General features: G+C 40.6%; 1 protein-coding gene across 4 annotated transcripts in view; it reads right to left on the minus strand.

Annotated features, from left to right (window-relative positions):
• pde5ab (phosphodiesterase 5A, cGMP-specific, b) overlaps positions 1–17,181 on the minus strand; it is a 114,736-nt gene that overhangs the window by 6,116 nt on the left and 91,439 nt on the right. For all 4 annotated transcript variants that reach the window (XM_082511085.1, XM_082511086.1, XM_082511083.1 and 1 more), the window contains exons 13-19: positions 16,050–16,196; positions 12,823–12,948; positions 11,746–11,840; positions 11,565–11,652; positions 3,473–3,573; positions 2,699–2,776; positions 2,246–2,309 (exon numbers count right to left, since the gene is read on the minus strand). In XM_082511085.1, coding sequence (XP_082367211.1) covers positions 2,246–2,309; positions 2,699–2,776; positions 3,473–3,573; positions 11,565–11,652; positions 11,746–11,840; positions 12,823–12,948; positions 16,050–16,196 — 699 coding nt within the window. The remainder of the gene's footprint in view (positions 1–2,245; positions 2,310–2,698; positions 2,777–3,472; positions 3,574–11,564; positions 11,653–11,745; positions 11,841–12,822; positions 12,949–16,049; positions 16,197–17,181) is intronic.

Here is a 17,181-nt window from a genome sequence, read left to right on the forward strand (position 1 = left end):
AAATTGTAGGATCAGATATGAATAACAAAGAATACATTTTAAGGCACGTTGCACCTCAGGTCACAGTCAGCAGGGCTCTATTCCAGGAAGCTTGTTATATAATATAATATAATATAATATAATATAATATAATATAATATAATATAATATAATATAATATAATATAATTTTTTTTTTTTATGGTGTCTGCTGTTATCATTTACCCAACTTGAATTTTCATAAGATGAAGCTGGAATTCTGCTTCTTTATGTTTGATTTGTTAAATGTAATGATTCAATTGAGACAAAATGCAGGTGACAGAAACTGAAGATAAAACCTGAAGATCCACCCTCGAATCAGCTTTTATGAGTCTGATTATTTTCTTGTTCCAATAATTAATCAGTAAAAATGTAAGAAATGTGTTCCTTCCATCCTTTGACAGAATTGTACTTACTGAATGAAAGTGCTCCATGAGATTTAGAGAAAAACTCTGCTTTAATGTTGCCCAGTTTAACCATTTATACTGATATAAAGCTTTCAGCTTCCAGGCCTGGATTTCTACATTTAAGATAAAACTTGAAACTTTTCTTTTTGATAAAGCTCATAGTTAAGTATGGATCAGGTGACCCTGAATCCTCAGTTAGTTACACTTCAATAGGTCTAGGCTGCTGGGAGTTTCTCGTGATGTACTTCCTGTTTCTTCTTTACTCACCTTTTTAGATTTCATTTCATTTAATCATTAGTTATTATTACAGTTTTTACCGAATGCCTAAACACTAACTGTGAATCCTGTAGCACAATCTCTAAAACTATTCAGACTTATAGCAAAACCACTCACTGAGTTTGCAAAACTAAAAGCACAAAAACTGCTTTGCACTCAGTTTGCAATTTTGTAACACACACTTTGCAAGACTGTAGGCACAATTCACTGCACAACACTCAATTTCCAAATTTCCAACACACTCCTAGCAAAAGTATACACATGTATGGCTATCATTAACACTAATTTGCCAACTGTCTGGCACACTTTCACATGTGAAAACTTTCTTAGATAATTCGTTCACTTTGCAATCAGCCTAAGCACTATAATACAGGTAAGCTGTGTGTGCGGAGTACAATGGTGGGAGCAGAAAGAGTGAGAAGTAGAGGAGGCCGAGGAAGAGGACGTGGAGGTGAAGAAGTAGGATGAAGAGGACGACAAGGACAAGGAGGAGCAAGAGGAAGACGAGGAGGGGGCAGAGGAAGCATGTTCACTGCAGACTACGTAACCCATATAGTCATTATGGCGATTGCAAATAATCCTATACTTGGAAATAAACACTTGTGTTTGTTTTGATGTGTTTGACTAAACACCAGTACTTGAAGTTTGGATCCCTCCATGCTTATGGATCTATGACAGAAGTATGAGCTCAAACTGACATAGCCTACCTTGTGCACAGGGAAGGCAAACGCCAGATGTGTTTTGTATTCATACCATCGGTGTGCAGTTGGCGCATTGTGTGCTTAGTAGATGATGGCTTGTGTGTACTGTTTGATACGGAAACACCATTTTTACGAAGGTGTGAAGAGTTAATCTAGCTGTGTTTGCTTTTGCAAGAGAACTACAATGTTTTGATGATTGGGTGACAGGTTTTCTTATTTGTGTGAAGAGTTTTGCAAAATTAGCCAATAGTTACAAAAAATGTGCTTAAGCAATCAGAAAAAACTGTAATCTAATGAATGAATGAATGAATCAGGATGTCACACAGCCAGCTCAGAAGGGGAGGAGTCAGAGACAAAAATTTAGTTCAGACTCTGTTACCCCAGTAACTGACACAGAGTTGAAGTTAACTCTCTTTCCCTGAGTTTCTCTCATCTTCTGCAAAGCAGAAGTGTTAACTGTCTTGATACTAAGGAACTTAATTATTTTTGTATCATCAATTTAACTAAGATTTTAAATTACATTAAACAAATTAACTAGCAGTTATAATCTATTTTTAAAATTTGGTTTGTTTGCTTCATTTTGAGTTTTTGATACATTTTTATATTTTTTAAATACATTTTAATATTTTACTCATTGCCATTTTCCCTTTATATGTAAAGTGAGTAGTTTCAGCTGTTTTTTTTTTATATCTCATAGAAACACTATGTAACTATAGAAAACAGAAATGAGGGGATGTGTGTGTATACCACAGTAAAAACATAAATACACAGAAAAGCAGCGTACCAACATACAGACAGGTAAAGGTTGCGGGGTTTTCTGTTTGTTTGTTTGTTTGTTTTTTACCCTTTTTTGTACTGGCCAGGGCTTAGTGATGGCAGAGATGTCACATGCGGTCATCAGCATTGACCTGAAGGTGGTGACAAAGTTACAGACATTAAATTTCCACAGACACACTAGTTTCTCATAGCAGGAGAAACTCTGGACTTGTTACCATGGTATTGCCAGGTTTGAATATAAGGTTTGTATAGCAAAACCTAAAACTTTGGTCTTAACCCATATCTGGCAACCTATAATGCAAAGAATGCCTGCATTGATGGCTAAACCATTTTTCTTGAAGAAATGGTTTCAACACATAACTTTTACAACTATATGTTGATCAATAGAAGTGTTAATCATCACGCTGTCATGATGCTTTTTTACTTTTCAGACTTTGCACAGCAGGTGGCCTGTCCCTCACGAACATTTATCTTATGTTGATGTAAATGTTAATGCAGGCATCTGAGACTCTATACTCACCTCAGCAGGTCTCTGTGGTGTTCATCCTCCCAAACAAACTGGTTGTTCTTGGTCAGCTCAAAGAACTCCCCTCGCCTCCTGACAGCACACACCCACATGAACAATGTCACAGCAGGTAATTATCCTCATATATAACCCACTTAGCCCCCAAACCACCCACTGTCTAGACTAAAAGTGGGCTAAGATAAGAGCTGAAGTCACTGAGGTAGTAGGAGGGAGTTAAGAAAAAACATGAATGCATTAAGATGTAGTAAAAAATTGTCACCCCTCTTTTCAGAAGACTGGGTATAACAACCAACACTGTGAAGACTGAAAAACTATAAATTTTCTGTGAAGCCACCCTTAAAATCCCACCAGTTCAAACGTACTTGGCAGGTAAATTGCTTGAGTACTTATACAGTCTGTATTTTATTTTCATTTTAACTTTTAGCTGCTCTGGGGCTGTAGACATACATGAGTTCTAAGCCAATTATATTACAAAGAAAGAAAATACCCCCTTTCCATCCACCCACCCACACCACCACACCCACACACAAATGCACACTCACCAGAAGAAAGACACAACTTTTAAACACTAACTTGTATCTAGACCTACAGAATTACTATAAGGAGTGAGTAGAACTTAAGTGATGAAGGCTTTAACAATCACAAGGTGAGTGTAATCTCAATTGTACTCAATTTTGCACTGATTAAAAACCTTTAAAATACTGCTTTTCTTCTTCCGTTCTTTTCCTCTCATTCAGTCTCCATTGAGGCTTGATGTTTAGTACTTACTTCATGTACAGGGCGAGGTCGGTGGCCAGAATAGCCCTTTCAATCATCTTCAGAGTGGCCTTGTACTCGTCCAGAGAAAGGCCGCTCAGGATCTGGTTTCCCTGGAGAGAGAGGGACAGAGAGAAAACAGTGTAAGTGCAGGAAAACCTCTGCATGCTATATCATGAGTTATACTGAGTTGCTGGATGGGAGTTTAATTTTCATGTCCTCGCAGTAAGGTAGCAACAGAGCTAACTGCAGGTTTCACTACTAAGGTTTTACTGTGGCAATTGCAATGATTGCACAAAAACTATAAACAGAGTGTTTATATGCAAATGTTGACACATCATTACATGTCCCTTCAATGCTGAGCACTGTTTAGTGATTACTTGCATTACGGCTTATCACACTACATATGATAAGGTGTCTGTATCCCTCCATCTGTGTTTATGTGTGCAGCAGCAGTGGCCTTAAGTGGTGTTTGTGAAGTTGGGAGTGCATTTAGAGTTTGCTTTGAGGCCATAGAAATCAGAGCAGGGTGTACTTCTCTGCATTTTATTGGACCATTTGAAAGATATGTGGTAGGCTAGCAGCTCAAAAATGACCGGAATAATACGCGTAATAAATAAAATGGGGATATTCAGCAGAAGAGGGCAATGGCATTAAAATAGCTATCCACTATCAAGCAACTGGGTCTACAGTGTAAATCTTTTGTTAAAGGTCAGGGTAGGGTTAGCTGTCTGATTCTGTCTGATTCTCTACGTAATTATTAAAACTAAATGATACTGTGTTCAATGCAATTTTCTGAGAAAAGACTGAAAGTAGTGAAGCTGCAGTTCTACAGCTAATAAATAGTTAGCCGCAGTAATACACAGTCCCATTTGTAATATTCTCAGGCAAGTTAGCACCTGCTGCACATTTGATTTCCAAAAAGATTTTTAAAATATTAAAAAACTGTAGTACTCTGTAGTACTGTGCAGTGATTCTCGCATAATAAACAAAGTTCATTGCAAGAACTTTAAAATGATTTTCCTCCCAACAGGTGCAGCAGTGAAATGGTAAATGTATATGTGTCTGAGCTTCACTGAATTACGCTATGAGCATGGGCAAAAGTTTGTGGAACATCTAGGTATCTCAATAAGGAAAGCTGTTGCTAAGGAGGTTGAACAGGTCTTCCACCAATTAGAAGGTTGGTGGTTTGATCCATGGTCTCCGTGCCTGCCCGGCTGGCCCCACAAGGCTACATGTGCTGTTTTGGTTCTCTCTCTCTCTCTCTCTCTCTCTCTCCCTCTCTGCCTGGGCTGAGCTCACTGTGGGCTCCCGCCCTTGGCCCACACACCTGACAACAATCACCTGTCATCACCGGGAGCACTATTTGAGGCTGGAACACAGATCCTCTCGTCGCTGGATGATTGTACTACTGACGTTAGTGTTTCTCGCAGCTCCTGTAGACTTGTGCTTAGTAATTTGAGATTCGTGATTAGTTTGTGACTTCCCTTCTCTTCTGCTTCAGACCTTTCTCCCCGGACCTTTGACCTCCCTGCCGTGTGAACATGTGTGAGTGCGGGCAAGAAGACGTGAGCGAGTGTGAGAGAGCTACCCTGTGATTCCCTGGAGTTTTGGATTCCCTTCACTGTATATACTGTGCACTGGTGCTGTAAATAAACTGTTTTTTGGAGACGTCTAACCGCTCTGCGCCTGAATTCCTACAACCAGATTGTGACACTCTGCATGCCAAAGTATTCTTGAGCAAGATAAAGAACCCCATTTAAGATTTTGATTTGGTATCTATGTCTTCATCCCAGTGTCTGACTTAACCCTGAGCGAGGGGAGTTTACACTTTGAGATTTTTCAGGATATGGAGTTTGTTAGGATAATGCTATCTCCTATTGTTCTCTACACATTCAGGGTGAAACAGTCATGTAAAACTGAAATATATATTCAGTTCTCTGATAAGATAAATATACCTCAAGATTCAATAGCCTGTAAAACCACCTATAGCAATAAGTTAAAGATTATGACTTTATCTGTCTGTCACATAGTTGTGGAGGAATTTTCCCCCAGTCTTCTTTACAACATTGCTGTTCATTGAGGTTTGTGGGTATTTGATTACATATACAGTAGGTTTCTTAAGGTGTCACCACAGCATTTCAATCAGGTTGAGGTCTCGATTTTGAGCCACTGCAACACCTTAATTCTTTTATTTCTAACCCTTTTGTTGTATATTTGCTGGTGTGCTGGGATCACTGTTCGCTTGCATGCCCGAGTTTTGCCCAATCTTTAGCTGTCAGACAACTAGCGTCATATTTGACTCTAGAATAAAGCTGATTTAATGACTGCAAAGTTCAAATCATTACCCTTCCACCACTGTGCTAGGCAGTTGGTATGACATGTTTATGCTATATTTACCAAATGTGGCACTGTGCATTATTGTCAAACATCTCTACTTTGGGCTTATCGGTACATAACCTACAGGACAACCTAATGTAAAACTCCCAAGAAAGATAACTACGCATTGGATCAACGCAGCCCGAAACTATAGTGATTACACTATTCAGTTGATTCCTTCTGTCTATTTCTGGGTACTTTTTCACAATTTTTAAATTTATCAGTGAGAGAATAACAATCATTGCCTCAATATGAGAATACTAATCATAGCATCAATATAAGGACTCACAAATATCAGCAATTTATTTCAGAAACAAAGAGTGGGCACAAGGGTGGCAAAGGTCCCAGCATCTTATTTGTTTCTATGAGGCAGCACCGCATGTAAAACACTTGATAATTAACACATAATACACCACTCACAACCATAAATGCAATAGCGTCGGCCACTTACATAGCTTACATCGTAGGCTCTACAATGTTTCCTACCAGAAATCTAAATCAGGCCTCACATGAAACACAGATCAAAATTCACAGGACTCACAAGAGTTGACTTTAGTCTTTGGCAGGAAGTCATAAAACCTGGCCAGGGTTTGTAGGTGGAGGGTGGGAAGCCAGTTAGAGATAATATCCTGTTTTTACACTAGGAACTTTCGCCAGTTAAGGAAATGAGCCTAGATGAATGTTTCCTTGTGCTAAATTTTTTCAGTGAAGACACACATTATGCTTATTGCATTACACATAAAAATGTATTACTTTATATGCTCAGTATTTTTATTGGATTATGGGCATGCTATTGCATTACCAGGAGGTAGTTATTAAATTATCATTTTCTTCTGTGACTTTTTGGCAATTTTTTTCAGTGTTCCACAAAAGAACATAAATGGGAGACTTTGGACATCCTGATCTTGTGGGACATAACACAGAACCTTGTAGATTATAAAGTTTGAAATTATTTCTGCTGGCAGGGAGCCATGTGGGAACACCAGAGGGTGGAGATGGATTCTCTGGACTGAGTCTGCCAAGAGCTCAGCTGCTGCATAAAGAATGAGCTGCAGCTGTGAAAGGCCAGCTAAAGCCATGTTTTACATAACAGTATTGGGGTTAAAATCTGGGTGTGGAAAAAGATCTAGATTTGCTCCCTCTGTCTTCCTAGTATTGCTCTTGTATTAGTGATGCTAGCTACAGTCTGTATTTCCATCTATCAGTATGCAGTGCAGTTTAAAAGAGGAGGCATTCAGGTGTAGGCAGAATAGCTAGCGTTTAGTACCAAAGAACAAATTTGTAGGCTTCTTTTGTTAATGCTGGTTCTGCTGCCTGTGGGAGTTGATGAATGTCTGATTATCTAAATGGGCTATAAAACACAACAATACAGTAGAAGATGGTACACGTTAACAAGGGCTTTAGAAGTACAGGGAGTGCAGAATTATTAGGCAAGTTGTATTTTTGAGAAACAATTTTATTATTGAACAACAACCATGTTCTCAATGAACCCAAAAAACTTATTAATATCAAAGCTGAATGTTTGTGGAAGTAGTTTTTAGTTTGTTTTTGTTTTAGCTATTTTAAGGGGATATCTGCGTGTGCAGGTGACTATTACTATTGTCATGGTCCTGGGTCGGTGACCCAGCGCTTTTAGTTTGTTATCATTTTCTAGATGATGATTGTTTAAGTTCTGTGTTATATTCGGTCTGCCTCTGAGTCTGCGTCTGTATCTGTCTGTCTATGGTGTCACCCCATCTGTTTGTGAATCTGTCTGTTTAGTTCAATGTCTTGTCTGGTTACATGTGTCTGAGTTTCCTGTTTTATTGTGAAGGTCCGTGTCGTATGTGAGTGTGATCAGTTTACGTTTCCCCTGTCCCGTCAGCCCAGATTCCTCCCAGCTGTGTTGCCCTCCTGTCTCTCATCCCCTGATTACTGGTGTGTGTATTTAAGCCCTGTGTGTTCTCCTGCCTGTTACCGGTTTGTCTGTGTTACTCGGTGTCCTGCTCGCCTCTCTGCCTCTCTGCCTCTCTGCCTCTCTGCCTCTCTGCCTCTCTGCCTCTCTGCCTCTCTGCCTCTCTGCCTCTCTGCCTCTCTGCCTCTCTGCCTCTCTGCCTCTCATCCCCTCATCCCCTCATCCCTTGTTGTATCTTCTCAGGTTTGTCATTTAGCTTTCCCAGTTCAGGTCTTTAGTTTTGTCTTCCCTCTTGCCTGTTTTGCCTTCTCACCACTGTGTAAATAAATCATCACCAGCGTTATCATCTACTGCCTGTGTTTTGGGTCCTTTTTCCCTTCAATACCACACGGCTCGTCTCAGCAGCCGTGACAACTGTGCATAATTATTAGGCAACTTAACAAAAAACAAATATATACCCATTTCAATTATTTATTTTTACCAGTGAAACCAATATAACATCTCCACATTCACAAATATACATTACTGACATTCAAAAACAAAACAAAAACAACTCAGCGACCAATATAGCCACCTTTCTTTGCAAGGACACTCAAAAGCCTGCCATCCATGGATTCTGTCAGTGTTTTGATCTGTTCACCATCAACATTGCGTGCAGCAGCAACCACAGCCTCCCAGACACTGTTCAGAGAGGTGTACTGTTTTCCCTCCTTGTAAATCTCACATTTGATGATGGACCACAGGTTCTCAATGGGGTTCAGATCAGGTGAACAAGGAGGCCATGTCATTAGTTTTTCTTCTTTTATACCCTTTCTTGCCAGTCACGCTGTGGAGTACTTGGACGCGTGTGATGGAGCATTGTCCTGCATGAAAATCATGTTTTTCTTGAAGGATGCAGACTTCTTCCTGTACCACTGCTTGAAGAAGGTGTCTTCCAGAAACTGGCAGTAGGACTGGGAGTTGAGCTTGACTCCATCCTCAACCCGAAAAGGCCCCACAAGCTCATCTTTGATGATACCAGCCCAAACCAGTACTCCACCTCCACCTTGCTGGCGTCTGAGTCGGACTGGAGCTCTCTGCCCTTTACCAATCCAGCCACGGGCCCATCCATCTGGCCCATCAAGACTCACTCTCATTTCATCAGTCCATAAAACCTTAGAAAAACCAGTCTTGAGATATTTCTTGGCCCAGTCTTGACGTTTCAGCTTGTGCGTCTTGTTCAGTGGTGGTCGTCTTTCAGCCTTTCTTACCTTGGCCACGTCTCTGAGTATTGCACACCTTGTGCTTTTGGGCACTCCAGTGATGTTGCAGCTCTGAAATATGGCCAAACTGGTGGCAAGTGGCATCTTGGCAGCTGCACGCTTGACTTTTCTCAGTTCATGGGCAGTTATTTTGCGCCTTGGTTTTTCCACACGCTTCTTGCGACCCTGTTGACTATTTTGAATGAAACGCTTGATTGTTCGATGATCACGCTTCAGAAGCTTTGCAATTTTGAGACTGCTGCATCCCTCTGCAAGATATCCCACTATTTTTGACTTTTCTGAGCCTGTCAAGTCCTTCTTTTGACCCATTTTGCCAAAGGAAAGGATGTTGCCTAATAATTATGCACACCTGATATAGGGTGTTGATGTCATTAGACCACACCCCTTCTCATTACAGAGATGCACATCCCCTAATATGCTTAATTGGTAGTAGGCTTTCGAGCCTATACAGCTTGGAGTAAGACAACATGCATGAAGAGGATGATGTGGACAAAATACTCATTTGCCTAATAATTCTGCACTCCCTGTATTTACTCATCCATCCAAATCACTTCCATGGCCACAGGTGTCTAAAATCAAGCGATGCAGAGTGCTTCTACAAACATTTGTGAAGGAATGGGTCAGTCTCAGGAGCTCTGTGAATTCCAGCGTTGTACCATAGGATAGGATCCCAGTCGGTATGAAATTTCCTTGCTATGAAATATTCCATATAAGTTTAAACTACATAAGTTTAATCAGATAGTAAGCACAAGGGTCTGTGAGGAGGTCGAGATGCCTGCCTATTTTTGTGACCATAGAGACTTGTATGTGAAGAATTTAGATCACAGTGCACCAACTATGCTTGCACCCAAAGTAGCGGACTTCAAAAAAAGTATCCGGTTGTTCAGTCTGACGTCACTACTAGCCGTGTCTGGACCTAAACTCCGCTGCAGGTCCATATATCAAACGATCACTATGGCATTACTGAGAGTTGAAAAACTGTCTAAAGTCTTTCATCTTTAATAAAATGATCAGCGTTCTGCTCTACCAGGTGTAACAATTGAGTTTAACATCCAGGCATCCATGAAAACGGAATTTATGACATTTAACGGAGTTAGAAGTTAGCAGGAAGTTAGCTCGCTAGCTTCTATCTAAATACAATATACCATGTCCTGACTGCGGGGTTTTGGAAACAAATTAAAACGTACAGCTCTGTTATCACTTCCAACATAAATGAAGACAGAAAACTAAACAGCAGTGACATTTGTAGGGTTACTGAAGTTGGGCTAGCTGGTATATAATGATGTGCTACGTGACCGCTAGCGACACAGCTATGTTAGCATAATATAAACAAGCTAACTTTTTTTCCACTCAATAAAAGTTAACGTGAGTGTTCTCGGTGGTCAGGAACAAATGTAATCGCATGGCAGGATGCTGTAAAAGGACCAAACTTCAGTCAGGAGAACAACTGAGATAATCCATCCACAATACGAGGTTAGTCATTCATATACTGCTGCATGGGCTGGGCTGTAGCTACATCCTAAGGTTTTAAAAACTGAGCTTAAATAAATGATTAGCGGTAATAAAAGCAGAGGGAGGTCAACAGTGATCACTGACTGTTTTAGGAGCTTTTTGAGATTAAATAGAAGAAAATACATAACATTAAACATGTTAACAACACAAAAGCCACATTAAACGCAGACTACTTTAGACCCGGAAGTAGGATTCGTCGCGTCATCACTTAACGACGGGATAACAGGACTGACTACTCGGCTGTCAGGTCTCCAGCTGTTTGTGTCCATGACCAAATATCCAAATGTCTACATTCCTGGCACCAAAAAATGTGTTTCTGGATTTTTTTTCTTTTTTCTTTCTATATATTTTACGTTTAGGACAGCACGGTGGCACCGTGGTTAGCACTGTTGCCGTACAGCAAGGTCCTGAATTCAATTCCACCATCAGGCCGGGGTCTTTCTGTGTGGAGTTTGCATGTTCTCCCCGTGTTTGCGTCGGTTCCTTCCGGGTACTCCGGCTTCCTCCCACCGTCCAAAGACATGCAGCTTGTGGGGATAGGTTAATCGGATAATCCAAATTGTCACTAGGTGTGAATGTGCGAATGAATGAGAGTGTGAATGGTTGTCTGTCCCTGTGTGTTGGCCCTGCGACAGACTGGCGACCTGTCCAGGGTGTACCCTGCCTCTCGCCCTATGACAGCTGGGATAGGCTCCAGCGCCCCCCGCGACCCTGAAAAGGATAAGTGGAAGCGAATGGATGGATGGATGGATTTTACGTTTATTTTGGGAAATTTTTAATTAGCATTTGTGGATGCAGTGTGAGAATTGTATTGTGAGGCAATGGTTGAACCACACCACATCTTTATTCCTGAAGGCCTTTCTGAAGGGATGTAAAAAGCCCACAATATAAGTTGTCTGCTGCTTATTAGACAAAGTAAGAAGCCATTCTGTACTAATGTTTTATGTAATTACACAGGTGGCAAGTAGAGGGATAGAGTAGAGAGAAGAATGATAGTCTGACTAGAAGGCTTCCTACATATGAGCGCGTGTGTGAGTGAGCAAGTGAGTGTGCTTACATGGCTGTTGAGGATCATGAGGCACTGATCGAAGTGGTGATGCTCCATGGTGGAGTGGCAGTAGAGCTGGGCCAGTGGGTGGTCACTCCTGGAGAAGAAGAAACCGAGGGTGAATAGTGTGCTCCCACGCATGCATATATGATCATGCACACACCTCTGTGACTCATGCTCTCTGATGTACCTCTGTATGTAGGAGTTATTGACTCCTCTGTGGTCCAGGTCGTGGCAGAGTGTTGCAATCATTAGAGCCAGCACCTCCAAATCACTCATATAGCTCTGTTAGGAGATGAATAAGTACATTAAGGCAAGGAAGGAAGGCGGGAAAAATGGCAGCAGGTTAACAGATGACATACTGCCTCCACAACCAAACCAAAAAATACAGTTGTGTACACAATGCTGTTATAATACACTTTTGGCAGTGTGTGTGCTCAGCATGCACCCTGGAGTGGACATCAAAGCTGGTTCTGCATATGACACAAAAGCTTTTATGCAGCCAGCTGCCAATTTTGCACACAAAAATCACTAGTTTTTATAATGTGAATTATTCCCGAATCAAAAATTATTTGATATTGGTATTCTGGAGTCCTTGCCAAGGATTCTTAATTGGAATTTAGGCTCTTTTTAAGAGAGCTGGTTTTTATGTCTCACCTCACCTCAAAAAGAGCCAAAAACGCACAAATAACTGAAAAAAGGTGAATGAGGGGGTGTTAGCATTTTACTTCATTTTAAGTTTTAGACTTTTGTTTTGGACTTTGATTTCATATTAAGTTTGGTGAGGTTTGATTTGAATTTGTCAGGCAACGACTACCGGTACTTTTTACATTTTAGCACCAGAAGCACTTAATGCATGGTCAGAAAAAAGAATGGTTTGGGTTAAAAACAACCATTCACGGCTTTATTAACTATCTGAAACAGCAAAGTTCTTGCATCTGCTAAAATATTCTCTATCATTTTTCTTTACCTCAGTACAAGTTCTGTACAAGAGGACATTTGACTAGTGTCACATTGCATTACTACACATTAAAAATTAATTTTAAAAAGGTACACTTTACTTTCAAATGTAGTAGCAAGTGGCTCTGACAAACTGTAACTATGTAAAATGTCAATAAAACATGTTGGATTACTTAGAAAAAAAGTGGTTGCCCTTTGCAGCAAGATTACTGTTACTGTGAGATGCCTTGGAAAATCCTCGGTATGTTACTTATTGGGAATGAGAATGCTCTGGGAATGAATGACTATATTTTTTGACTGCACTTACCTGTAAGTGCCCTGACTTGAGGACAACAAACATGCACTGGGCTGTGTTGAAGGCATGTCTCCAGTTATGATAGGCCACATTCTTCCTGTAGTTCTTCTTAACACTCATAATCCACTGACATAAACTCTGCAGAAGAGAGCCAGTGTTATAAAAATGTTGCAAAGTAAAAGCATATACAAAATTTAATTTGGTTTTGTTCTTTGCATCGCCTGATTGTAGAGACAATCATTCTAAATTGACTGCTATTTGTATGCAGAATACTACCCTGCTTCTATCTGTCTGAAAGTAAGTTTCCTACAACAAGGGACACATTTCTAAGGGGTGAAAAAGGCTAAGGCCACAGCAACAGCAACCAGGGATAATTTTTAAATTTGTGTCCACTGAGATACAAACTGTGACACAGGTTAAAATAAAAAGGGTTGACATTTATGTCCATGTTATGTCAATAAGATCTTACTACAGTCAGTGTGGTTTTAATGTGCTGAGCACTTAGAAGATGTCTGACACAGACAGCCAAGCCATCATGTCTTTACGAACTAATACTAGTACAAACTAATTTAAGTTAAGAAAATAATAATGAATTATAAATTAAAGTTAAATTATTCTCTACAGAATTTATGCTAGAGGAACAATGTTTTTTCAAGAACACAACACGTACAAGATAAGATATGATAAGATAAGATAACTCTTTATTGTCATTGCACAGTCATACATAGTACAGTAGTACAATGAAATTGGAAAACTGTCCTACATCGGCACTACATATAAGACAACATGACACGATATGAAACATCACAACGCAACAAACAACACAACACAGTATATTAACTTAGTATAAAAAAGAAGAATAAGTGTATGTGTATCGCACACTGTTATTATTGCACCTTGTTATAAATATTAAATATTATTATTGTTATTACAATGGGACCAAAATGAAAATGAAAAACAAACTAAAGCAGTACATTGTAAGTGGGGTACAATTTTAGCAATTGAAAGTAAAGGCAAATGTGACAAGCACAGGGTCATTTTCTTTGCCATTTCCGAAAGTGAACACTTAGCAGGAACAAAGCAGAGAGCCCTGATCTGCTGGCAGGGTGCTAAGCTGCACGCTCGTCATGACCACACTGTGAATAAAACTAATTCCAATCTGAGGCACCACGAGAATCCAAATTATTATTCATCTAATCAAATCGGGGCTCATTTTCTCTATAGGAAACATTATAATTTGATCTCAGACTTGAATGAGTGTCTGTATAACATGTTAGGATTGCAATCAAATCATGACTTGGTGTGCAGTTCAGCTTCCAGGGTGTGATGCTCTGGGATGGCCAGTTTGTCAGCTATTGGTGTGACAGTTAAACTGACAGCCTGCACTGCTGGAGGGCCATAACTTCCTCCAGTCAAAGTTTCTTTTTGTGAGGCCTCTCCCCGCAGGCACCCAGGGGTCAGCCACCAAGAGCACCTAAAGGTGGAGAGCCAATCCTGCCAATGATCTGCTGATGCTGGCGCCAATTAAAAGTCAGATGAGCAGAGAATTGGGTTTAACAGACAGCGATGACAGAGTCACCGACACAGTCTCGTGTCGGTGACTTTTGGAGGGGTATTGTTTTATGTGCATGATACTGTTGTGTGATACTGTTGTGTGATGATACTTCTTCAGCTGTAAATGCATTTATTTGTCCTCCGACACATTTGCTCATAATGTAATGGTTTAATGTTGCTGACAAAAAGGAGGTTGTTTTTTTTGCAACAGTTCATCATATACACTGAAGATATTGGTTGTTTCTGTGCTGCCCTTTTAAAGTCAAACCTTCTACTCTGAGTAAAATATCTGTTGTTGCACAATAAGAGCTACTTTAAGGCTAGTTCTCTTAAGATTATGAATGGTTTGGCTTGCAGTGCATGTACAGTAGCTGAGCCTTTAAAAAAAACCCAAAAAAACCCAAAACGCTTTAGCTCTATTTAAATCGTAGGTCAAGTTGAATGAGCACCAAGTCACCTCCTGTACAAGCTGTATGCCAGTATTGAGCAAGACTCACTGATCCACCTCAGATGGGGAATGCCTAGCTGAAGCCCTGGTCCACAAGAGCTTCAACTCTCACCTCTGTTAGAGCTTCGGCAACATTCTGAGGGAGACTGGGGACACTGAGTCCGAATGGAGCATGTTGAGCGCCTCCATTGCATGATGTTGTAGGGCTGTCTTGGTTAACATGCCTTTGCAATGTCTTGAGGAGATCTGGGGCGGTACCTCTGGATTGGCAGAGTGAGGTGGTGGTTTCCATGTTCAAGAAGGGGGACCAGAGGGTGTGCTCCAAATATAGGGGGATCACACTCCTCAGCCTGCTCAGGAAAGTCTATGCCAGGATGCTGGAAGGGAGAGTCCGTCAGTTAGTCAAACCTCGGATACAGGAGGAACAATGCGGTTTTCATCCCGGTCGTGGAACACTAGACCAACTCTGTTTTTATTCTGTTCCACGTCCTGTCACTCTCTGTCTTAAGCTGCCTGAGGCATTTTGTAGCAGCTCAACTCAGGGTGTCATCTTCCTGATTTATTTGTGCATGATCAGTGTTTCATCCTGAATTGTAGCTTGGACATCTTCCGTTGCTTGTTGCTTGAAGACTACCATGCACTGTGGGGAATTCTTGTGCGTTGACATAGTAATAACCTCCTTTTGGCAGCTTATTATTGCAGGGTATCTGATGACTGGTAGGATGTATGTACTGATGGCTCAGATTCTTATTCCGAACACTCAACTGGCTTCTCAGCACCTGTCTTACCTTATTTGGCTGTGGCTTAACTTAGTGCATATTCATCATGGTTCCTGTTGGCCTGTGGGATACCCAGGTAGTTGAAGCTGTCCTCTACATCTGCTATTCTCCCTTCTGAGAATTTCATCCCTTCAATCCGGATCCCCTTTCTTCTTTTTGCAAACATTTGGCTGGTGAGGTGAATCAGTAAGTCTTACTGGCATAGAGCTTGTACAGGAGGTAACTAGTGGTCACTCAGCTTGACCTAAATCAGTACTGAATCTATATCTGTATTCATTCTTAGTGATGAGCTGGCTTAGGTGGTTGAGGCCTATGCAGAAGAGCAGTGGGAACAGAGCATCACCTCTGAAACAAAGGCCTGAGTGGTATTTTTAAAGCAAGTTTGCAGTTCTCATGGATTTTAATGGAGCACATGTTAAGTCTAACCTGTTTGTGTAAAATCCCAGGTCAGTTCTTACCGTGTACTTCATCTGAAAGTTTTGGACCAGGTGGAGGTCAACAAACATCCGCACAGTAGCCAGCGTGGTTTCACTATCTGACAAGTCAAAGTCACTGAAGCTGAAGTCCAGAAGATGGAGCGACTGGGCTGATGGAATGGTTGCTAACTTCAAACACACACAGAATATATACATGCAAACAGCAGGAAAAACAACAGGCTTCAAATTCAGAAATTCTGCATTATATAGTTGAACTAAAGACTAATGATTAAATATTAATCAGATTCAAATCTCAATTCTTAATTCTGTTGCTGTTACAGAAGCAACTTTAATTTAAAATGCAGTTATGAGGTGTGCAATGTGCCAAATATACAGTATGTAGCTACCTCTTGAGTAGAGACTACCAAAATAATCAATTCTGTGTCCTAGTTACCAAGTGACACATCCTCTCTCTTGTGCCCAAGGGAGGACACTACGCTATTAGTTCAGCCAGTTTGCTATAAGGAGAGAGGAAGAGAGCAGGATCCTTTCAGATGGTCAAGCAGTGCCACTGTTAGTGCTGGTGGGGAAGATGGGTTGCTCTAATTGGTTCATATTTTAAGAGGTACCTTGAAGTCAATGAGCCAGTTAGATGCTACAAATGAGCTACTCAAAATCACTTGGAATATCCTTTATTCTTTTTTTGGTTGATTTGTGGGGTTCATTCATACACGATTTGCTCAAAAATATTTAAATTAGACACAAAATACTAATAGTAGAAAGAATCATATTAATGATCCAATCCCAATGAAGAGAAGTATATATTATCACCAGATATATTACCACCAACATTATCAAATTAAGTGCTAATGTCCCCATAAACAAGACACATGGATTCAAAACTCCATCCGTCCATCAATTCATTCTCCTCCATGTGTTCCAGGGGGATACTGTGGCTAGGGATGGGTATCGAAACCCGGTTCTTGTTGAGAACCGGTTCCCACTGTCAATTCCTTGGAATTGTTTGCCATTTTTGCAAACGATTCCCTTATCGATTCCAGTCGTTGCGGAGCGTCATTTACCTGACAGGAAACACGGCGCCTAAGCTCAACGCTCAAAAGTTTGATTATACTTTACGAGAACGGATGACAACAGGGCAACTTGCAATACTTGC

Source organism: Aulonocara stuartgranti (genome assembly GCF_965226115.1).
Source record: "Aulonocara stuartgranti genome assembly, chromosome: 3".
Taxonomy (NCBI): domain Eukaryota; kingdom Metazoa; phylum Chordata; class Actinopteri; order Cichliformes; family Cichlidae; genus Aulonocara; species Aulonocara stuartgranti.